We start from the raw sequence: 25741 nt of genomic DNA, 5'->3' as shown, positions 1-25741 counted from the left end.
GACGAATTATAAAATCATAAGAAATATGCCCTAACCTCCTTCTCCTCCCCACCCCCCCAGATATAGTGTCTACCCTATTTTCAGTATTCTAGGCCAGCAGGTTTCATCTCTTTAGAAATTCTTCACTGTCACCTTTACTTATAGATAATGACAAAATACTCTGCAGAGCCTTTACAACTGCATTGACAAGTCACATTATTCTGCACACAACATTAAATAATCTTCAAATTACTTAAACTGATCATCATATTTTAAAATACCAATTTTAGCTGTCTACAACTGCTGTCCAGCCTAGCCCATTGTGCAGGCCTGCTCTGCACCAAAGCAATTTCATTGTATAAGTTTTAAGGCAGATATGATACTTCTGGGCTGTGACACTAACTAGCACATTGAAATCAAAGTCACTATGTGGAAAAAATCCATATTCAAAAACAAAGCCTATTTCTCATTCATCTTTAATCTATGTATATATTCCTATGATTTTGTAAAAATATGGAGGAAGAGGATATATTGATACCTTTTACTCCTGTTAGACAAAGGAATGATTCTTTCCTTTCTAAGAAATATTATCATCTCAGATCATCCTATTATCTATTTTCGGGTTTAAGGACCATTACAGAACCTCCAACAATCGATCAGTGACAGACTTGATCCCATCAATTAACACGTTCTCCGGAGGCTGCCTGGATTCCTGTCTTCCTCCCTCTCTCTTAGAGGCCTGGTTTTGACCACATTGACATCCCTAACCTTAAGGATGAATAACCCAGTTAAGGGGGAGTCCCTCTTTAGACCAATTCATTTGTAGCCAGAGCCAAAATAAAAGGCTGTTAATGACCTAAGGCAAACTGATATGAACTCCAAGCCAATGAAACCATGACAGCAAGTGGATTTCTAAATAGCAAAGAAGTGGGATCCATTTACTTACATGAAGATTCAGTGCCAAACATGGCTGGCTCCAGAGGCTGCTTAAAAAATTATCAGAAAGAGAAAAAAAAAAGGAAGAAAATCAGGACGAGGGTGTACGTATGAGTAAAGAGATGAGCTGCTACACAGCAAGGGTCATGAAGAGAGACAATGCAGTTCAGGCTGTGTCCAGCTGCCAGATTCTCCTCTTACAAGCTTCAGTGCTCTCCGGTGTGACTGAAAAGTAGTCTCTCCCTCCAGCACCAAAAACCGAAGAGCTGCTTTTGAAAATCCGAAAGGGAAAGACCAGCCGACGTGGCTCTCCTGGGATGCAGTGAGACAGGACGAGGTAGCAGACGGAGAAGGACTGGGAGCAGCAGCAACAGCGGATACTGCAATCCCCAGCCCTGCTGTAGCAGTAAGACAATAGCAGGGCTTATGCATACACTGATGACGTCAGGGATACTGCACAGGCAGACTGTGCTGCTTGAGCCAGAGGCTTCAGGGGAACAGGCAGTTCAAAGGGGAATTCCTTTGTCACAAAATGCACAAGACCAAGAGCCACATGTACCTATTCCTCCTCCTGATGATTTTCATCCTGTGACACCAAACACTAAGAGACCCCAAAGAAATTTAATGATTGGCTTTATCGCAAGTAACCACAAAAATGTCATGCAGAGCAGGGTTCCTGGTTTTACGCAACAAGCAGAGATTTTTCTAGGAATAAGAATGTCAGAAACAAGAAAATAAGTCTATCTTTACAAAAACTTCAGAACTCATCTTTTTTCACTTGCCTATGACCAGTTAACAGATCGAGGGTTGCACACATAATCATAAATATATGAAGTTATGTCTACCACTGTACACAGATTCTAGATACATAAATACACAGATGTAACAGTCACATAACAGAATAAGTGCTTAAAACATTGTTTGGTACACAGGGAGTCCTCAAATATTAGTGATTACATTATTATTTTGTAACTACTATTCAAATGTAAAAATTACTGCTCTAGGGATATATTTATATGTGTATATTTCTCTTATCCTATTCTTTTTGCCTATATGTTCTTCATTTTGCTTAACAAGAATTCCTGACATTTCTCAGAGTAATTCATTTATTCCAAGGCTGTTAAGCACACTCCTACGTACACCTATGTGTAAGGCGGTAGGGCACATTCGTATGACCAACAAACACATTTCCTTTTAATCTAGCCATACAAAGTACTTGAACATATTATTTTGTCTTTTGACTCATTTGAGAAATAAGTCTTCCTGCATTACCATATTTAGAAATCTAGTTTTCTTTAAAAAGCTAAGAATATACAGATTTTCGTTAAAATATCTATCCAAGATAAGCAAAGAAATTTTTTATCTTAATATTTTGAAAATACTAAAATACACAAAAGAGTAATTCCATAAATCTACACTTTTAAAATCATATAAATCATGGCATATCCTCTCCATTCACCTAAATATCTTTTTCAGTATTTTCTTAATATTTTCTATAATAAAGATTTTAAACAATAAGTTCTGATGGACTGTGGAGCTGCAAATTATTATCATCCAAAATCACCCTTAATAGTTTTCCAGTCAGTATGTATAGATTCACCTCATCCTACCATGGGTATATAATAGTCTGTTATATGGATATAGCATAATTTATTCAAGATCATTTTACCTTAACCTTACTGAAAATGCCGACCTGTCGTGATGCCACATAAGATAAAGATGCTACATAAGGACAAATATTTTGTTGTAAAAAGAGTACCAATAACTAAAATTTACTTAATGTTTACTATATACCAGGTATTATTCTAGGAGTTACATATATTAACTTATTTAATCCTCATAACAACCCTATGTGGTAGATACATTATTTTCCACATTGATAGAGCAAAAATAATTGGCCAAAATTGCACAGGTAGAAAATAGTGAACTGGGATTTAGATACCCATTTGGTCTTGGCTCTTGAAAAATGAAGTTACAAAAACTATATTTTAAGGATTTAAAATGAAAAGAAGGGCCGGCCTACTGGCACAAAGGATCAAGTCTCAGTACTATGAAGCTATTGGTAGCCACTGCAGCATGAGTTCAACCCCAGGCCAGGGAGGTGACCCACATGGTGCAGCAGACCTTTCCTGTATCACCCATGGTTCCCTTCTGCAGTGTATTTCAGTAGATTCATCTGTTCTGCTCCCCCTTCTGTCTCTAATGTGTCCTATCACGCCAACCCCCACACCCCTGGCCTATATCCAGTTCCTATATACATAAATGTTTAAAAACATAAAGAAGATATCAATTTAGAATGCATAGAAAAATAAAGGTCACTAGAGAAAGAGAAAACACTGTGCTAAAGATTGTAGGAATTAAGAAAAATGCATCCCTCTTACAATAATTGATCAAGCCAACAACCAAGGGAGAATATCAGTGATATTGAGATACAACTGCAGTAAGGAGAAAGGGCAATATATTTCATAGGGTCAAAATCATATTATCTGTCATAGATCCATTTTAAATTGCATACCAGATGTTGTACAAGAACAGTCAAATAAAGGAAGAATGGGTGTGGCCCTCAGGAAGACAAGAGGAAAACTAGATTGAGAAAATAATCCCTGAGTAAGATATTTTTCAACAATAGCAACTGAAAATATGCAATAACAGCTTTGCTGACTCATTTGGTGTAACTATTTTTTTTAGCTCATACAAGATAGATAGCCTATATATGTATGTAAATGCACCTTTTTGATAGCCTATATTTATTTCTTAGAGTAGACTCTTATGAGTAAATTAAAGGATATAATATCTCTTAAAAGGTCATCTACTTTCATATAACTCTAACAGGATCAGCATGCTAAAAAACTAGCTATTTCATTTGCCAGCAAAATGATACCCTCTGACTCCTATCCAGGTTTCTATAACCACTAAGAGATCTGAGGAACTTCTAAACACTTGGGAAATTTGGATCCATATTACTTTGACAAAAATTTGGTTTACTCCAACTCTTTCCTCTAATCAAGGATATAAACTCAGAGAAAGAAAACAAATGTTAATGTGCTGCCTAAGGAAAAATTATTTCCTGGGAGCCTACTATTCTATATTCTGCTTGTACATACAGCACTCTGCCTCCTCTATGGAACTTATTTTCTATGGGTGAGGCAAATACGTAAAATATCAAGTGGTGATATGTGTCATAAAGAAGATATAGGGAATTAGGGAATGAAGTGAATGAATGAAGTGAAGAGTAAAACTGTCACATGACATGAAGCTTTTTTAAAAGATGACATTTCAACAGAGACCTAAAAAAATGAAGGGAAATCACTTGGAGAAAAAGCATTCCAAAAAAAAAATAACATTAAAAATAAATATATTCTTGAGTTATCTATCAGCAATTTTCTATGAGAAGATATTCCCTTCAGTACTATAATAGTGTCTATAATAGTGGCTGAGCTAAACTGATGAAAGAAAATGAATTCTTTTCTCATCCAAAAGTTTTCACTCTTCATTGGACTGAAACCACGAGTTCAAAGTTTAATAAACTAAATATAACTATATTTGCAAATATGAGTTTGTAAAAACCACCATGAGCTTTCTTTAAAGTTTAATAAACTAAGTATAACTATATTTGCAAATAAGTTTTATAAAAATCACCACAGATGACAATTTTAAAAATAGCTTCATACCACATAATTAAAGTAATTTAATTAATCTACTAATGTGGTAAAAACTTCTACCACATATTCCCCATAGAGTATATACAATAACTAATTTTGAAAGTGTATCTTCAGTTTCTCTAAATACATCTCCATTGTTTAAAACATTGAAGTTTTGTTTTGTTTTTGTATTCTTGAAGTCTACTTATTAGCATGTTAAAGTTGTGTATCTTCTAAAATACCATTTGAGTATTGCTTAGGAACAACAGAGAAGTATTTTAATGGCAATATAAAAATGAGAAAAATGAAACAATTATTCTAACCTTTGGTTTTAAAATGTACAAATTTATAATTAAAAGCATACTCATAGTAAAACTCCTACTAGAATTTTAGAAATTTGATTTCTTTGCAGATAAAGTTTGTCCTCTTCTTGCTTCAAATTAGTAATACACAAATAGGAAGCATGTGCATTTTATTTCAGAGTCCGAAACAAAAATTCTGTTCCACTAATCTTAGGAGAAAAACAAATCCAAAGGAGAGACCAATACACTGGCATATCGTTTTAAAGAAATTTTAAAATAGGAAAATGCAGATTTACAGGAAAAGTATATTGGGGGTGATTATTTAAAATGTTTCGACTTCAAAAAAAAACTTCCCAAAGAAGCTCTTTATATGGTAACTCCTAAAAGTTGCATTGTCAAATTATTCGTTCTACCAAAATTTGATTCATACTTCATAAATAGCTGTCTTGCTAATTGCTTGTCCATCTATAGAGCAAAAGGTATAATTTAAAGACTATGTAAGTAAAATTTAATCTGAGCGCACACTGGGGATTTATAATTTTACTAGATATGAAAAGTAGGTCTCAGTCTTGGGAAAAAAATCCAAATGCCTTTGTTCTTTAGTTTAAAGAAATCTATCAGAAAATAGTGCTGCCATTACCCAAAAATCAAATTTAGAATGACTTGTACAATTTTGAATTACTTGTACAAATCTTGGGCAAACACTAACATCCTTTCTTGCTACTTACCACCTCTCCTTCCAGGCTCACCTTTCCCCATCTGAACTAAGGGAATCCCCTACTCACTTAACATTGTTCAGCCTCATCAACCACCATGGCTAATCTAACCTCACCTTTATTCCTGAACCTGCACCAAGTAACCATTCAGTAAAACTAGACACAGACAACAGGTTATACAGTTTAAGAAATGTTCAATTATCTAACAGAATAATCTGGACATTCATATTCAAAAAATTTATGCCTAAAAATAAATTGGTTATTCCCTTCATTGCATTAATTACATCTAAAAGACCACCTAATCATGCAACCACCACAAGACCAAAAGCACACAAACCAGAAGCTCCCTGAAGGCTGTGAGTATATTTTATTCTTTGTGTGGCATCATCTGAACTCAGAGGTTTGTATTCTAAGCATTTTAGGAGAGGTGAGACGTGGATTCATTATGGATTATAGTGTAAGTCTATCTGATTATAACTCAAATTGAAATAGAAAACCTTAAGTGTTTATCCTAAATTAATCACAACTTATATACCCATATTCAAACATACTCAGGAATAAGTTTTTGCACAGAATTTTTAAAAGTATAATTACAGCCAAGATAATTTTGAAAATATAAGTTAAAATAATATGTCATTCCATATGAATAGAAAATATATGAAGTTTAATTCTACCTGTATAATCCATAATGAAGCAATAGGAAGGCGGTCAGTATGTTCCAAAGCACAACTCTACCAGATGCAAAAATGAAACAGCGCTGTGGACACGCAAACTGCTCTGGGGAAAGCCTCTGCCATGTGACATAAAGCACATGCACACTTCTGCTTATCTCTACTCAGGCCACAAGGCTGTGGCTCTGCTCTCCTTAGCCTGTCCTTTTAAAGTCATCCTTAGAAAAGTCTCTCTCAGAAATCAACCATCATTTCTTTCCACATCATTCCGGTATTTCTAGTTTGTTTAAAACTAGGAAAAACATTAATTCACTTCTTTCTCTAGAGAAAAGACTAGAAGATGTCCATACTTTAAATTACTACTCACTAATACAAACCCACATAATCTGAAAAAAATCTACTTCCAAAGTTTTAGGAAGTGTAGAATTTCATTATTATGTTCATTTGAAATGTGCACCTCTGATAGACCTTGATTAATTAATTTATAAACAAACCTAATAAAGGTGATGAAAGAACATTCTTTGGAAACATATCTAAAACCTTCAACTCATTTCTCTGAGTCCTGAAACAGGCATCAGATGATGGTCATTCCTGAAACAGACGTTAACTGCCACCTACATACCATAAACCATTTTTCCTTCACTGCCAATTGTTTTCGTCTTGCTAAAAACTTTAAATAAACTTTAACAATGGCTGTTTCATCTTGATATAAGCTTTTACCTTGCTCAGAGACAAGATATAAATACATTTAAAATATTTTAATCAGCCTTCTTTTTTTTTTTTTTAGTCTGTTACTTTGAAGAAGATAAAATAATATTTAAAGAGAATTTGTTGGAATGGTAGCATTTTTTTGTTTGCTTTTATTTTGCTATTTCTATTTCCACTAAATAAATTACTTCATAGGATAATTACAAAGCTGACAATATTATAAAAATATGCTTTCTAGTTTTTACTACAATATCAAAAATGTATACAGTACAGAATCTAGTAATTCTTGGCTCAACATCATTTACAGATATTTCCGATAATTGTATAAAATAAATGAGAAAGTCATTCAGTCAATACTTCATTGCCATCAGCAGATCCCAACAAACCTCAAGGAGGCTAACAGTCAGAGCTATTAATTCTCGTCAACCTCCTCTGTCACAGTTGCTAAGCAGTATTGTCTCATTTCTTGGGCCTTAATTCTCCTTATCTTGGCTTCGGCTATAGGTTGGGGAATAGTAAATGAGATATGCAATGGTTAAAGCATTCATGCCATAATTAGTTTAAAAACTACACCAAATACCTAATAATCACTATCTTGATTTCCACACAACTTAAAAAGAGCATGGAAACACTGAAGGCTGGCATGAGATATCACACACAATGACATTTATGCCTCACAATTTAGTTGTTAGCATGGATTTTTTTTAAAGTTCTCACCTAATGAGAACTTAAATAAACTTTAGATAAATAAAAACTTTAGATAAATAAATAAACTTAAACTTGGAATCAGAAGTTTCAAGTCACACTTTAGCAATTTATTAGCTGGAAGGTCGTAAAAGTAAGTTTTTAAATCTCTCTGAATCTCTTTGTACATAAATTAAGTGACAAAAATGCCAAGAACAATGACTGGGCAGGAGAATAGCTAACATGTAAATAGCATTTCATGTGTATCTGGCATTGTTCTGATTCATACACTAATTTAACTTTAACAATCTTACGAGGTATTACTCCTGCTTTACAGATGAGGAAACAGTCAGGGTGGTTAAATAACTTACTATACATACAGAGCAATGTATACACGGTATAGGATCCAAGTAGCCTAGTCCACAGAGTTTTTGTGCTCAACCTTTACCCAATACAGCCTTTATGGAACAGGGGACTAATAAATAGAAGCAAATAAGGAAAATCACTTCAAAAAGTCAGGCTCATTCTTTCTATCAAAATGAACCCTGCACTTTGCCAAATATTTCAGTTCAGAGTTTATAAAAACCTCTTTTATAGTCTATATTCAATTCTAACATATGGAAATTTTAAGGAGAGAAACAGTGAAAGTGATACAATTCAAAGTCATTGTGATAGCTTAAAATGAGAGCTGTACAGGCAGCTAAGCAGAAATAAGTACTCAAGGGCAGAAAGCTCTAACCATAAAAGGATCTATATTACCCCTGCACCCCCAGTACCCAGTCAGTTGCTCATTACTTTTCAGTTCTCCAAATGTTACGGTAGATGATGAACTTGCTAGAGAGTTTGAGTAGGTTCCTCTAATAGTAACTTCAAAGCTCAGTCAGAAGGAGAACTTTGACTAGATCCCTCCCTTTAATTTCCCTCACTGGTGTGGTGTACCTAGATGCACCCCATCCCTGGCAGCTATCAGATCACAATCTTCCTCAAGTCACCAGATGACAGGTTCTTCACCCGTCATCTGTTCTAGCCTATGGAACAGGGACAACTGTCCTAACTGCAACTTACTGACTCACCACAGCCCTCACTTCATTACTAATGCTCACTCCAGATTTCTGCTGCAATTTAACCCTTCATGGCCCAACTGAAAGAGGCATAGTTATTGGCCCAAAAGACATGGGATCTAACATCAACACTGCCACTCATTACCAGTCTAGTCTGAGATAAATCCTAAAACCTCCATAGGTATCTCTTTCCTCATTGGTAAATAAGGTTATTGAACTGAATCACCCCTAATAATCTAGTCCAAAAATAATTTAGGATTTTACTGTAAGCTTAGTAAAATTCAAATAACCCTTTGTAGTTAACTGCGCTTCCTCTTCTAACCCACGTCATTCCCCCTCTCCATCCTACTGGGCCTTGGGGAACAGTCTAACCTCAAGAGCCAGCATGTATTATCTAAGCCAAGTGCATTTGTGTTAAATGGCTGATGATCCCAGAGAGCTTTCTCCTATTACAGGTACACTGTTCCTTTCCAGTCAGTTCCTCTGGGGGAAGGGAGGAGGGAGGGGAGAGTGGGTTAGCTAAAAACAGTCACAAAACACATATGGAAATAACTCTGGATGCTCTGCTTCTCTGCTTACTGGAGGGTTCACAGCCTGAGGTGTCAACTCTCTCTCTCTCTCTCTCTCTCTCTCTCTCTCTCTCTCTCTCTCTCTCTCTCTCTCATATTCAGGAGAAATGCCTGCTGTGTGTGTCCTTTGTCCTTCATCCTCCCCAGAGGGGAGTGAGCAGGGTCCTCATTTTATTCTTCCTTCTTAAAGATGAAAAACACACCCCACATATTGCTGGCACATACTTTAACTCACTTTATTGAATATTTTTAAGCCTCAGTGTTGAATTACAAATGTTCACTCTGTTTCTCCACATTTCAAAAATGAATTATCATTTTCCATTTAGTTTGTATTCTCACCCTCCTCATCAAAAAGTAGGAGGTAAGTAAAATGTCTTAAAGATATGTCTCATCCCAGCTTCCCCTTTCTACTAAGCCAAACTGATCTAAGATGTTGCTGCTTTCCCAAGCTTCTTACCATAACTAAAGCCTGCCTCTCTTCACATCTCCATGTCTTGCCCCATTTTCATTGGCACAGCTTGTACTGAGCAAGACAACCTCAATGACCTATCTCCTCATATAGCACTCCATGGCAAAGGATTCCTGAATGAAGAATATGCAAGCCATGTTAACCCAAATGAGCTTTACCTCCATACTCAAAACTTTTAAGTAAGCTTGGCAAAAACATGACAGAATCAGTTTTTTCCAAAAAGATGGACCCAACAACAAGTAAGCTTGCTGATTTTATACTGTGAAAATGAAGGTCATTTTTATATCTATTTTAATCAAACTCAAGTGGAAAGATCAAAATCAAGAACTAGATTTCTACAAAAAAACGGAGAGGGACCTAAGCCAGACATATCCCTTTGTAGAAAGCTTCTTTAGGCAAACCACAGACTTTCCTGTGTGGTTTTGTTCAGTTCACCTGGCTGGCAAAAGAACCATTGGAAAATAAGCAAGGGAAGCCATAAAAAAAATAGTCATGAATGAACCATTGTAGGTTATCCCAGAGGCCAAAAAAAAAAAAAAAAAAGGGAGTAATTCTTCAAGAAATATAGTAGTATTCTGCTAGAGTTTTTGGTAAGCAACAAAAGTCATATATTTCCAGAAAAACATAAATCACTCGAGGCTTAATAACAGGAGCTGGAAATCTTTTCTATACAGGATCAGACAGTAAACATCTTGGATTTTTGTGGGATCATCCAGCCTTTGTCACAACTATTTAATTCTACCATTTTAATGTAAAAGTAGCATAAACAATACACAAATGAATTGGTAACAGCTGTATTTCAATAAACTTAGAGTGTAAAAGTGGATTTCTCATAATTTTCATATATCATGAAACATTACCCCTCTACATTTTTTTCAGCTATTTAAAAATATTTTTTTAAAAAATTGTTAGCTTTCAAGTCATTCAAAAACAGTCCAGAGAATATAATTATCCATCCCTGTTTTTGTCATCTTGACTGTAGCTGATCTGGTCTTTCTTTGAAAGAGCTCTGATATCAATTAGGCCACTGTCACTCATCAGACTTCCAAAGGCTCAATAACTAGATTCCATCAACAGCTGCATCATGAATCAGAGTTGGAAATTCAAGAAAACTTTCACCCCAATTCTCTTCATTCTAGTGATAATATGAGTAGCACCTACTCCTACTATGTATTCATCCCCAAATCACTGCAGAAATAGTAATAAATGCTAAAATGACTTCTGAGACCTCAACTACTTTCAAAGGGTAACAAAAACACTTCCAACCCATCTACATATCTAATTCTTAAAGATTCTATAAAAATGGAATCATTGGTTAAGTTAACTCAAATTTTACTACAAACCAGGAAAGTTTCTATAAAGTGCATGTATTTTATAGTATAAAATACATTAGTTAGCTACTTTGGTAAGAGAAAATCTGATCCCCTAACTGGTCACAGATAAAAGAGAGTTATTGAAAAACAAGAAGTTTAGATTCCAATCCTAACTATACAGTTAACTACTTAGGTTAGTTATTAGCAATAGTAACTCAATTATGAAATTAAGAAGTAGATTTAGATTACTTCTGTGGTAATGTCTCAGATTCTCAGATGCTTCTACTAAGCTTTACAGAGAATACTTGATCTAGTCCAGTGAGAACTGGCAGATAATTTCCTCCATCCCCCCCCCATCTCTGACCTTTTGAAGGACCATTTAAAATACATTTGACTAGGGTGAATTCTAACTTCTTAGAAATGGTCCAGTCTTAACATAGGTATATGTGACTCCAAAAGAAAATGTAATACAGTATAGAAACTGGCAGATGTTTCTAGAGATAGACATCTGTGTCTGCTGCAAACATGAAGTCCAAGTTACAGAGCTTCCCCAAGTGTAGTCAGTCTCCCCAAAAGGTTCAGCTAGGCTTTTCTCTACTTCTCCTGAGTAGGCCTCTTCTAATTGCTATGAAATAATAGTTAATAGAGGCCCTGTGAGCCTTGGGAAGGCAAAGAATGCAGGTTATTCTAAATTAAGAGCAGTGAAGGCCTCCAGAGATTTTTGTCTGAGCCCTTAGTCTTAACAGAAGTGACAGTACTGCTCCCCCTTTTATGACTTAGGAGAGTGTAGTTTGAGAGGAGTCATCCAGGTAGAGACTTATCAGTGAACATATCCTCTCTGAGAATTACATCTTCACTCTTGAGTATGAGGTCAACTTTATGTCTTGTGAAGTCTCCCTCTCTCTCTCCTTGACTCCTTAAGTTTCTAAACAGAAAATAAGTATCTCCAGTGCATTTCGTATCTCTTTAGAATCTATCACCATCTGATTCTCCATACGTACATTATTAAATATTGGCTTTTTCTTCTACTAATCTGTCTAATAGTAATTTGTTCTTCTGTACAGTCATAGAAAACCAAGATGGGTTGAGGGACTTCTCCTCTGTGCCCTGATACATACAGTAAAAACCTTTCTTTAGATACCACAGAAATGCACCTTCAAACTTGCTTCATTTTTTCAGAATAGTCACAACCATGGCCCACAAAAATCAAGTAACAATCTGACTCTATAGTCAAATAGATCTGGATTTAGTCCCTTTATGTTGGTACTTGTAAACTGGAAGTTATTCACCACCAAGCCTTATTTTCCCCTGCTGTAGAATAGGGATACACTTTGGTAGCAATGAAAATAATATATACAGAGTGGACGTTAAATATCGATGTCTTTGGGAAGGTATCTGCAATACATTGTTTGGTTTGAAAAATAATTTATAATATCAATAACATGATAGCATTCTGAAGTTTTCAAAAGAAATACAAGTTAAAAAAAGAAGGAAATTTGGACACACACTATAATATGGGTGAAATACGAGCATATTAGGCTAAGAGAAATGAGCCAGCCACATATCAAAATACCTGTCACAAAGATAGACTACAGACTTAGTTGTCACAAAGACAACTGTTAGGTAGGCACCTATATGAAGCACATGGCGCAGCAGACCTCTCCTGTCTCACCCGCTGCTCCCCTCAGCAGTGCACGTTGTTGATCTGCTGTTCTGCTTCCTACTCTGTCTCTGTGAATCCTCTCACCACCTCTGTGGCTCTGGCCTGTCCCCCACCCAGTTCTGTACACATAAATAAATATTTTTAAAAATAAATAACTCTTTGGCCCTCCCTGGTGGCGCAGCTGGTTAAAGCACAGCACTGAGAAGTTAAAGCCACTTCCCCATGAGTTCAATTCCCGCCTGCCTCGGAGGTGACCACAGGGCGCAGCAGACCTCTCCTGACCCGCCCGCTGCTCCCCTCAGCAGTGTACTTCATCGATTTGCCTGTTCTGCCCCCCACTCTGTCTCTGGTGAAGCCTCTCGCCACCCCTGAGCCTCTGGCCTGTACCCTAGTTCTGTATGCACAAATAAATAAATCTTTAAAAATAACTCTTTAAAAAAATAGAAGCCTACTTAAAAAAAAAAAAAGGTTAAAACACTTTTAAAAAGCATACAGTGGGCCCTCCCTGGTGGCACAGCGGGTTAAAGCACAGCACTAAGAAGTTAAAGCCACTTCCACATGAGTTCGACTCCCACCTGCCCGGGAGGAGATCCACATGGTGGCAGACCTCTCCTGATCCGTCCCCTGTTCCACTCAGCAGTGTACTTCCAAGATCTGCCTGTTCTGCTCCCCACTCTGTCTCTGGTGAAGCTTCTCACCGCCCCTGCACCTCTGGCCTGTACCCCAGTTCTGCAAGAATAATAAATAAATCTTAAAAAAAAAAAAAAGCATACAGTGGATATCTGGCTGTAGAGTTATAAATACACTTTGCAATGTTTTGTCACCGCAAAAGTAGAACAAGCTTACCATTAGAAACACTAAATCAGAGGAAAAACTATTTTCATTTTCTATGTGAATAAGTTTAGAGTCTGTAAGCTGTGAAATCTAGCAACATAGGATCCGTTAAGTATTAAAATACATTAAGATTACTGTAACCAGGAACTACACATAGAATTAGCATATAATTAAGTTCAAAATAATAGATATGATAAAGGGTTGGTAGGAATGGAGCATATTTCTGATCTTAAATGGTTAAAGACAACTTTAAGTGGAATTTGTACAGTTATTTAAATTTTAACTTTGGATAAAAAAGCAATACAAAACACAAAGTATAAATTATTTTTCAATAAATTCTAGTAACTAGCAATTCCTGTTGAGCGACTAAATGGACAAGCTTGAATACAAAGCAACAACTTGAATCTCAGAATACTCACAAACCATTCAAAATAAATGATTATATTTCACAGCTACCAGCTGGTGGCAGCACCCTAAACACAAGGACTGTAACTAGGAAAGAAAGATCTCTGGAGAAACTTTAAAATACATAAGAGGGCAGGTGGTAGATTTTAACAACTTTCCAATAAATTATTGACATTCTTTAAAAAGGTTCATTGATTGTCACAAATGAACCAAGAAAAATGTACCAGGTGAGAGAATAACTGGAACTTTTGGATTCTACTGTAGGCAACACTACTGTCATAGGCATGAATTACTGGTAAGAGGTTGTTATAAGGGTCACAAAATATTAGGCTAACAGAACCTTGTAAATGTCAAATGTCAAAAGTTAGAATTATTTGTCATTATTGATTAAATTACTATATTGACTTAAAAAATAAAACATCTCTGAAACATTTATATATACATGATTTATGTATTTATGCTTAAAAAATACACTAGCATATTGAATATGTTAAATATATAATCAAAGATCAAAGAATAACAAATATCTATCTTTTAATCAAGCCATTCTTGATATAGTATGAAATCTCAACTGAATTCAGTTTTTTTTTTCCCCATGAATTTATTTTTTGTTGTTGTTGGGTTTTGTTTTGTTTTCTTTTCTTTTTCAGAAACATGCCCTACATTCTTTTCATGAGCACAGTTTATTTTTAAATTGATGCCTGGGAATTCAGCATACTGCATCCTAAAACAGCACTCCCTGACAGTCATAGTTTCCACAGTCCATCAGAACTGAGGCAAGAAGTGTGACATGCAAGAAATAACTTAACAATCATGGGACCTACAGGTAATATCCTTTAGCATTTCATACAAATCTGATATAAGTAATCATGAAAACTAGGAATGCTTTATATTAATGTCAACATTCAATGTAAAAACAGAGAGGAAAGCAGGGCTATTTAAGACTCATTATCACAGGAGATTAACAGAAGGTTAAGATGGGTGGAAACTAGAGCTAGATTTAGGATCAATGGCTTTCAGATTTTCCTGCTCTTTGCAGGAAATCTAGTTCAAATACTAGATTTGATAGTTACCTAATAGGAATTACTAGTTTCAAAAATCTATCCTCATAATGGACCACATGTAAATGATAATCAAATGAAAAAGGGGAAATGTTTTAAATTTGTTTTGTCAACACAATAATGTACTAACAAAAACATCCCACTTTGGTGAAATTAAATTCAAAAAACCTATACTTTCTCATTTCATGGAGTCTCATTTCATAGGAATATCTGTGTGCTCCTCTAAAGGAAAAAAAAAGTATACCTTGAAGACAGATGATATTAACAATGAACAAAATAGAGGTTAGTGAACTTCTAGGCATTATACAATAGCAATACACTAAATATAGCCATGTTTCAAAAATACCTAGGGAAATTAAAATATAAAACATACTAGTTTTTTGTTAAACAGGCCCAAAATGGAGTACTTAACTTCATGTCAAGCCCCCATTCACACGAAATACCTGTTGTAATTTCAACTTCTCCCAAAGTGTAATCTGAACTCATCAATCTGGAATTTCCTAATCAGCACCAGTGAGGTCATCCGCATGATGACCCCTGACATTCCACTGAGGAAAGGTGGCTTTACCTGAAATAATCTTTTGCTAATAAGATTCTCTCTTTCAGGATAACTCCCTTCCATTTTGTGTAAATTCTTTCAGGATCTAGGTGGGATGCTGCCCTGTTCATAAAGTCAACCAGAACTCTAAATTTGTGAATTTTCTTAAATTCTCACATACTATCTAAAATATTCCTAATTTTACTGGAATCAGGCCTTTGTAAAAATACAGATTAAAGTGATATACATTTTTCAATCCAGAAAAGTCCAAGAAGTTTAACAGGATGATCCCCAAGGAGGGTGGAGCTGAGCAGAGAGGAGAGGAAGCTGGACAAGAGACTGGAGAAGGGAGGGGGGTGACCTGGAGAGGTCACATGGAGCAGAGAGACCTGAAGAAACTGCACTTGCTTCTTGGACTGGTTAAAACAAATGAAGGGGCCCTCCCTGGTGGCGCAGCGGGTTGAGGCACAGCACTGAGAATCTAAAGCCACTTCCGCATGGGTTCGATTCCCGCCTGCCCCGGAGGTGACCACATGGCGTGGCAGACCTCTCCTGACCCGCCCGCTGCTCCCCTCAGCAGTGTACTTCGTCCATCTGCCTGTTCTGTTCTCTACTCTGTCTCTGGTGAAGCCTCTCACCGCCCCTAAGCCTCTGGCCTGTACCCCAGTTCTGTATGCACAAATAAATAAATCTTTAAAAAAAAAAAAAAACAAATGAAGGTTGAAAAACAAACAAACAAAAAAAAAAAAACAGAAGAAGGTGAGAAACCCGAAGGAAGATTAACAGTGGAACTTTTATCTTGGCTTTGACTTTGCTATTTTCCTCCCAGACTTGTCTGACTATTTCTGACCCTTTTCTATGGAGCTTTCAGGCCTTGCTTTGTGTGGATCCATCTGGGCGGATTTTTACCTGCGAGGAGATGGGTAACTGTGTGTTTGATTTAGAAACTATATTCTTTGTCTTTTCCATATTGCACATTAATTGTATTGATGTATTTAATTGTATTAAGGTTCCTTTCCATTAAAGCTCTTTATGTTTTTCTTGATGTGGCAGATGGCAGAACCTATCTAGGAACGGGCAGGTTTGGGAGACCTGGGGTACCCCTAACCCTGTCCTGTAACAGAAAGACAAGTCACCTTTTTAATTGCTTGCTGTAACACACTTACTTTAAAAAAGATGTTACAACACTAAAAACCTAATCTGAAACCAAGCAAGTGGATGAAGTAAAGTAAAACAAAAATAAACTTTTACACTATTAATCTAATTAGTGGTTACCAGAAGGGAATGACGAGGGGGTAACTGGATAAAAACTGAGTCACATATTAAAGGACAAAAGTGGACTTTAAGAGATGAATTTAATGTAGTTATATACACATGTTAATTGTCAGTGTTACACTCTTGAAACTTAAATAGTACTCTAATGCAAGATTATTTCAATAATGAAAAATATTTAAATGATAAAAGTTCTAGGATGCATATTGTAGGAGATCAGAGGTGGGGATGGAAGAACGCATTAGAGACAGGGTGGAGAACAGAGCATGTGGGTTTATTGAAATCCACTGCTAACTTAAGGCTCTCTTTTATACTCTGTTTTTGCAAGCTTTCTAACTAGGTGCACAAGTTTGCAGCAGTTAGTTATCTGGGATGTCTGCCCTCTGGTAATGGCCTCTGACACCAAAACATGTGCTGGCCACTGCATCAGCATTCCTAGAATTGAGCTGGTTCTTCTGATCTTTTTATGGCTTTGTCCCCAAAGCAGCTTTATCTATTCCCTTATCTATTCCAGGCTCCCAATCCTGCTTGCTGGGTCAGGAGTGGGGGGGCTTAGTTTTTAACCTTATTCAATTGCACCCCAACACGTACCAAAAATAGGATTAAAAAAATGAAAGTTCCTACGCATCCTTACTAGTAAACATAAATATAAATACTAAAAAATAAATTTTACATCTATGATCAGGTCTATTTTCAAATCCTCATCAACTACAATAAAATCAATGCTTATTCACAGAGAACTTTTTAAAAGGTGATTAAAAAGTATTTAACACATGCCCTTTGCAGCAACATCGATAGAGCTGGAAGGGATCATGCTTAGTGAAATAAGCCAGAAAGAAAAGGAAAAATACCGGATGGTTTCACTCTTAGCAGGAGTATAAAGGACCATGGGAGAAAATAATAATAATAATGAACAACTATATACCAGAGACATTTTATAGGGGTGGAGTGGGGGAGTGGGATCAAAAATGGTGGGGGGAGGGAAGTGCACTGGACTAAGGTGATGGCACATGGGTGATTTGGTGATGGGAAGCCCATGGGGATTACAACTAGATGGAAAAAGACACAAGATGATGTAAAAATAAACTATTATATATTTTTTTAAAAGTGTTTAAGCTAGGGGCCTCACTGATTGCAAAAGGCGTTAAGTCTCAGCAATATGAAGCTTTCCACAGTCACTGCAACGTGAATTCAATCCCCAGCCAACGTGACCCACATGGCGTGGCAGACCTCTCCTGTCTTACCTGCTACTTCTCTCAACAGTGTATTTCAGTAGATCTACTTGTTCTGCTCCCCACTCTGTCTCGTGAAGCCTCTCACCACCCACCCCACACTTCTGGCCTACACCATAGTTCTTGTATGCATAAGTAAATAAATCTTTAAAAAATAGTATTTAAGTCATTTGGGGGAATTGTTCAGTGATAGCCTCTTCACTTTTTTTCTCTGAATAAAGAACAAGAACTTGGTTTCACAAGTCCCCAGAACCATTCAAAGAATTAGAATATAGTCTGAGGAAGTCAGGGAGCTTTCGAACTTACAAGCAATGTCTGCAGACTGAGGAATTTTCTTGTTACTTCATTTCATACTGCACTGTAACTACAGTAGTATTAACTGACAAAAAAAAACAGAAATTATTTTATTCCATACTACAATGTAAATATAGTTGTATAAATTGACAAAAAATATATACCCAGAAATTATCCCAGATATGCTTGTTTTACATTTTCAGCAACAGAAAATGAAAAACAAAACTAAGGGACAATGAAGTACTATCATAGAAACTGTAACATATTAACACAATCATTTTCTCAATTCTGCCATAAAGTCATGATGGATTCTGTTTAAAACATTAAAAAGAGTCCTTTAAGAGCTCTAAATTATTAAAATGCCCATCTTGCCAGAGTTCATCTCAATATTCTCAACATATATTCTGAATTAAGAGATATAATGAGCTGAATATTTCATTCTTTCTCTCCAGAGAGCATGGGCAACATGATGTAATTGTAAAATTGAGCCAAATGACTAATACAAAAACAAGGTTAAAGAACCCATAAGCTATCTTCGTAGATCTCTGATTATCATTATCCAAGAAATCATTTTCAGGTTATTGAGGTTTTTTCTTTCTTCATTTAAAAATTGTACCAACTATGGGCCCTCCCTGGTGGCTCAGCGGGTTAAAGCACAGCACTGAGAATCTAAAGCGGCTTCCGCATGAGTTCGATTCCCGCCTGCCCTGGAGGTGACCACATGGCGTGGCAGACCTCTCCTGACCCGCCCGCTGCTCCCCTCAGCAGTGTACTTCGTCGATCTGACTGTTCTGCTCCCCACTCTGTTCTCTGGTGAAGCCTCTCACCACCCCTGAGTCTCTGGCCTGTACCCCAGTTCTGTATGTACAAATAAATAAATCTTTAAAAAAAAAATTGTACCAACTATGAATACAAAGGCCAAGCATTTTCCATTTAGATCAAATTAGTCAGTCAAAAATATATTATCCAATATTCTATCCAATATTCATCCCTATGATGGTAAAGAAACTAAAATTTTAAAATTGAAGTAGAATTTATAGTGGATACCATAGTCTTCTCAAATTTAAAAATACAGACAATGGTAGTGTCATTTTGAGAGACCCTGATCTCAGATTGGTAGAGATAACTGAAATATTGTAGAAGCAATCTCTAAACAAATTATCCTGCAGAGGCAACCAAATCAGCAGCAGTTATGAACTACAGACAACCCATTCAGAACGCCTGACTAAGAAACATGTTAAAAGTCCAACAGTACACCACAGAAGGGGATTCCACATTAACACATTTAACATAGACACAAAAATGTGTGTGTGTGTGTATGCACGCACACACACACACACTGCAACCCTTACACTTAGCAACAGTTAGCAGAGATTCTATGTATCTGGTTAATTTTAAATAAATTAATTACATTAAAAATATATTATGATGGGCCCTCCCTGGTGGCACAACAGGTTAAAGCACAGCACTAAGAAGCTAAAGCCACTTCAGCATGAGTTCAGATCCTTGCCCCGAAGGTGATTCACATGGCACAGCAGACCACTCCTGACCCTCCCGCTGCTCCCCTCAGCAGTGTACTTCTCAGTCAGCCTATTCTGCTCCCCATTTTGTCTCTGGTGAATCCTCTCACCACCCCTGCACTTCTGGCCTATACCCCAGTTCTGTATGCATAATAAATCTTTAAAATACATACATATATAATGCTGTCAACTGAAGGTAATTAGCACAGCTTGAAACATAAACAAATACTGTTTAAAAACAATATTGTATTAGAAACTTGAAATCACCCCCAAAGAAGAAATTTTTACTTGATCTTCAGCTAAAATTGCCTAGATAAACTTCATTGCCTAATAAAGTACATTCATAAAGTATATTTTCAGGTTTCATACACTTTTGCTTTGTCATTAGGCAAAGCAGACACAGATTATATTTTCTGAGAACAAATAAGGGTACTGCCATTACTATGGCATTTTAGAGAAAAAAATAAGGAAACCTGGTCATCATTTCCTGTTCTATGCTCTCTATATTGACATTATGCTCCCTATGAACTCCCTATATTGACATTAAATCATCAATCTCACTGATTGTTGTTGTATTAAAAAGTGGTCTCCACTATTAAGAGAGTTATATAAGACATATCCTCTCCAAAACTTGGCCAGGAAAAGTCGTGAAGGCTTGTAGACAGTTAACAACCCATAATGATAGCTTCTAAAAACATTATTATCTAATCCCTGCAATTTTATCACTTTAGTAACTGCTAGTCCCTTCTGTAACTTACACAGACACAAATGTCTTTCTTTACAGATCATTTATCAAGTGAAACTTCTTTTCCAGGAAAACATACCTGAGTTCCACGGGCTGTAACACAAACAGCCAAACAGCAATAAAACCATTCAGCTGTACTTAGTATTGATAGTTGGTGTTTTGTTTTGTTTTGTTTTTCCTACTATGTTCTTTCACAAAGAAGGTGATTTTCAAATCTGGAAAGATATTCCATAGTTTGACTCACGTGTTTCTTAAAGCGATGAGGCGTTTAGTATATAGTTCAGGTGAGGTTTCAGCTGATAATAATCAGACCTCCTGCTTTCTATCATTTGCAGCAGAACAGTTTTCAGTCATCTCATGCACCTTTATATTTTGTAGATCAGGTGCTACTTTATTGCTTCTGCTCTAAACAAATGTCAAATAGTTCTTCAATGTTTTCCAACACCCACATCCAAATTTTCTACTAATTGGCTGGTGCTAAGAGTCCCATATTCACAACACCACAGGCTACAGAAGAGAAAACCCTCCTAGCCAGAGTTTCAGAGAGTATCTTCCATAGGTCTCAGTTTTTCAGAAATGAGATACTCATTCAGCTGCTAGTATTACTACATCTTTTTTAAAAAAGAAAATTATTTTTACTTATTTGTGCATACAAGGACTGGGGTATACGCCAGAGGTGCAGGGGATGAGAAGATTCGCCAGAGACAGAGTAGGGAGCAGAACAGGAAGATCTACTGAAATACACTGCTGAGGGGAGCAGCAGAGAGACAGGAGAGGTCTGCTGCTTCTTTTGGGTTAGCAACCTGGCTTGAGGTGGGGTGGGGGAGCAGCAGTGATGATAGGATGACAGTGCTGAAATGTAACCCTTATGCCACCCACATTTCTACATCTTCATATAACACTTACCATCCAGAAGATTGAACAGCATTTCTCAGTGATGATGTTATGGGCTTCATCAGCAGAGTTAGGCTGCCAGGCATTAAAGGGCAGCCTGGCCCATCATTGTGACAACACAAAGCTCCCCCACACTCAACACTGCCCTCCCAACCTTAACAATGCAGTCCCCTGCCACCTCAAGGGAGCCACACAAAGCTCTCAAGCAAATTTTCTTTCTTAAGAACTTGATTATTTTATTAGACTGCAGAACTGTTAACAATGCTGTGTGAGGGTATAGGACAACCCTGAGGAACACTACAGGTCCCTACTGTTACTATCCCTAAGATGTTAAAAGCAAGAGGAGTGGTCAGAACTGGGAAAGCAAAAACTAGAGTTTAAAACTATGTAGAGATATTGTGGCTCTAGTGGGGTGAGGAGGATCAGTCAGACAATCTCCCTAGGCCCCCCAATCTTCTACCAGGCTTCTTCCCATCAGTGAAACCAAACAGAAGACAGAAAATATACATTTGACTCTCCAGGATAGAGTGGAAGAGTAGGAAAGGAAGGAACAAACAAGATGTCTGCTACATCATACAGTCTCCATCAATTATTCTAAAGTGGGGGGGGGGAGACTTTACAGGTGTTCACAGCAACAATTTTCCTAGAGGAAAACTACAATTAGTACTTCCTGTTCAACAACTACATTCTTATTTTCTTGATTTTGTTCTCTAAAACAGCTCTCTTCCATGTCAAATTATTTCCTCTAATGCCTTAATTCATGTTTATTACTCTTGTATAAAAATATTATCAAAGATTTCCTCAATCTATTTTTTTTAATATTTTATTTATTTATGCATCCAAGAGCTAGGTTAGATCAGAAGTGCAACAGGAGGGTTGGGGTGGTGAGAGGATTCACCAGAGACAGAGCAGGGAGCAGAACAGGCAGATTGACTGAAATACACTGCTGAGGGGAGCAGTGGACAAGACAGAAGAGGTCTATTACATCAGGTCTATTACATCAGCTCTTTTGCTGGGGATCAAACTCATGCTACATTAGCTACTGATAGCTTCACAGTGCTAAGGTATAACTCTTTGTACCTCCAGGGAGGCCTGTCCTCTTAATCTGAAAACATTATGTTCACTGGTTTCTCCTTGCATGAAGATAAATATATATTTAGATATAGTAGATTATTTTGTAGGCTATTTAATCAGGCTATTTTCCCCCAAAATGAAAGTTGTTTCCTTAATAAGTTACTTCTATTATTCTTATGTATGAAAACCACTAATCATATATATTTATATACTTTGGCAAATAATTACATCCTTAAGCTTCCTTTTTTTTTTTTAAGATGTATTTGTTTATTCATAGAGAACTGGGGTACAGGCCAGAGGTGCAGGGGCAGTGAGAGTATTCACCAGAGACAGAGTGGGGTGCAGAACAGGCAGATGAATGAAGTACACTGCTGAGGGGAGCAGCGGGAAGACAGGAGAGGTCTGCTGCACCATGTGGGTCACCTCCCTGACCGGGGATCGAACTCGTGCCAAAGCAGCTGCGGCCAGCTTAAAGTGCTGCATCCTAACCCATTGTGCCACCAGGGAGGGCCCATATCCTTAAGTTTCTGTGATATTTTTGTGAAGATATATTCAAATACCAAAAAGTTAAGTAAATTTATGAATCAAGTCCAAAACATCCTCCAATCCATTTGCTTCAAAAGAAAATCTAGAATCTTGAAGACATTATGCCAAGAAAAGTAAGTCAGTCACAGAAAGGCAAATAACATGATTCCTTTTACATTAGGTTACAAAGGCACAGAGACAGGCCCAACAGTGGTAGTTGCCAGGGGTTGGAAGGAAAGGAAAGGGAATGTCAGGGGGGCGTTAGTGAGTCCAGAGTTTCAGTTAGGTAAGATGAAAATGCTCTGGAGATGGATGGTCTTTGTCACTGTACTACAATGAAAGTATATCTAATGTCACACTTAAATATACTTTTAAAAAGGTTAAAATAACAAATTTTGTTATACATATTATCACAATAAAAAAAAAGTAATTTTAGCAATTAGGACATCACTTACACTAGGATAGAACATTCATTTAGTATCCGTGGGGCTTTTTTTCCTATTGGGAAATACCTTTTCCAATATAGCAAAAGGCACCCCTGAATTGTAATTATCCATGTATCTAAAACTCCTCTTATTGTTGGGCTTCAAAGTTTCTAAACAGTGGCTCAACTGCACCCCTGAGTCCTCTAAGCAAACTATTTCCACTGTCCTTAATATCCAATCAGAATCAAATCTCACTCTTTTTTAAATTGCTATTAAAGTAACAATGTTTTACATCCTACTGATGTCCTGACAGTGCAGGGTTTCCTTCCTCAGGTAGAGCCACAGTAGCACTCACACCACCAAATCACCCACAAACTGTCACCATAGCCTCTGGGCTCTCTCCCCCTGCTCCTCTGGACGACTCAGATCTGTGGCTAGCTTTCAAGGGTTAGTTTTAATTATATCTCTGTCTGCCCCTCAATCTGGCTTCTCTGTATTTCACATATAAAGGACATCACCCAGTATTTATCTTTCTCCTTCTGGCCAATTCGTTTAGCATCATCCCTTCTAGCTCCATTCACACTGCTGCAAATGACATGAGTTTACTTTTTTAATCACTGAATAGTAACCCATCATCTATATATACCACATCTTGATCTACTCATCTGTCCTGGGGCATACAGTTTGTCTCCAAATGTTGGCTGTTATAAAGAGGGCCGCAATGAACATGAAATGCAAGTTTCCTTTCATTAGTGTTTCTGTGTTCTCTGGGTAGATATCTAGGAGCAGAATTGCTGGATTGTATGACAGAGTCGCTTACAGTCTCTTGAGAAACGCCCACAATGCCTCCAGGTTACATTCCCACCAACACTGTAGATAGGTTCTTTTTTTCTCCACATCCCTACCAGCACTTATTGTTTCTGGTCTTGACATGATAGAGGTGGTAATAGAGAGTAAAATTTTTATGTAATGCTTCAATAGCAGTCTTTAGATAACTATGTTCCTATACCATGCTAGGTACTGAAGCTTCAAAGATGACTAAGAAAAGGTTTCAGGCATCAGGGAGATCATGTAGTGAAAGGCACAATTATGACTGCATATTTTTTTTCTTTCCCAAATTCAAGCAGATACTAAGCTCCGCTTATTGCTACAGAGGAAGCACATGTTGTGGTGGAAAAAGTAGTAGGCTAGGAATCTTTCACACTTTTTCAGAACAAATAAAATCCCCTGAATATACATTGAATAAATAATGGAGTACCACTGCAGCAAGCAGAATGAACAAACTGCCAATGCACACACATATGAAACTCAAAAACAAAATGCTGAGGAAGAGGGGAAAGCTCAGATAAAAGCAATATATATTAAGATATTATGCATGCATAAATTCAAAAACTATTGCAAAACTAATATATAGTGAGAGAAGGCCAGAGAATCTCTTCGAAGATTCAGTTCAGACTCTAATAATGTTAGGATAATAAAGAATGGAGTCTTCAGGTCAGAAGCAATACTTCACTCTGCAATAGAAGTAAATAGAACAGAAGCCTCCAACTCTGAATCACTACAAATCCTAGGCAGTAGCTAATGTTCTGCTGAATAAACAAGGACTTGGAAAGAATAATACGGAAGGATTGATTGGTGGCTAGGAATGAGAGCCTGGGGTATGTGGGTAGGTTATTGAAAGGGTTCAAAGGATGGGAATACCCACAAGAATTCTCATTAAAAAGTCAGAGTGTAGAAGAAGCCCTTAACTATCCTTACTGGTCTCCTTTACTGGTTCCTCCTCTTCTTCCCACCCTTCTTCAGTCTGAAAGTCCCAGAATTTAATCTCGAGCCTTTCATTTTATCCATCTCTATTTAGTATTTTAGTGATCTAATCCAATCCCGTGACTTTAAGTTCTACTTTAAAATTCTCCCTATCTTCAGACTTAAACATCCATCTACCTATCTGACATTTCTATATGAATATCTCCAACTTAACACATCCAAAATTAATCTTCCCTCAAAACTTACTCCTTCTTACCCTAAATCAGATTTCCCATTTCTTCTGATACCAATGGGGATTATACATATAGGCACTCTAAAGAACTTAAAAATGAGCAGTAATTAAAAAAAAAAACATGAAATAACTGAATTCATACATTCTGTCAGTGGCAGCTGAGAAAACTACCCATTAGCTCCTGCTATCAAGATCTCTGGAGTGCTCTAAGATT

The 25741-nt window shown here is 36.9% G+C and overlaps 1 protein-coding gene across 3 annotated transcripts in view; it reads right to left on the bottom strand.

Moving 5' to 3' along the window:
• Positions 1-1329, bottom strand: part of ST7 (suppression of tumorigenicity 7) — a 172690-nt gene extending 171361 nt beyond the window's left edge. For all 3 annotated transcript variants that reach the window (XM_004676970.2, XM_004676969.2, XM_012721009.1), the window contains exon 1: positions 926-1329. In XM_004676970.2, the coding sequence (XP_004677027.1) occupies positions 926-947 (22 nt within the window). In that variant the 5' untranslated portion in view covers positions 948-1329. The remainder of the gene's footprint in view (positions 1-925) is intronic.
• Positions 1330-25741: the final 24412 nt, after the last annotated feature.

Source organism: Condylura cristata, unplaced genomic scaffold (assembly GCF_000260355.1).
Source record: "Condylura cristata isolate star-nosed mole 26May11 unplaced genomic scaffold, ConCri1.0 scaffold00005, whole genome shotgun sequence".
In the NCBI taxonomy this organism is placed as follows: domain Eukaryota; kingdom Metazoa; phylum Chordata; class Mammalia; order Eulipotyphla; family Talpidae; genus Condylura; species Condylura cristata.
This window is presented reverse-complemented; position numbering and strand designations above follow the sequence as displayed.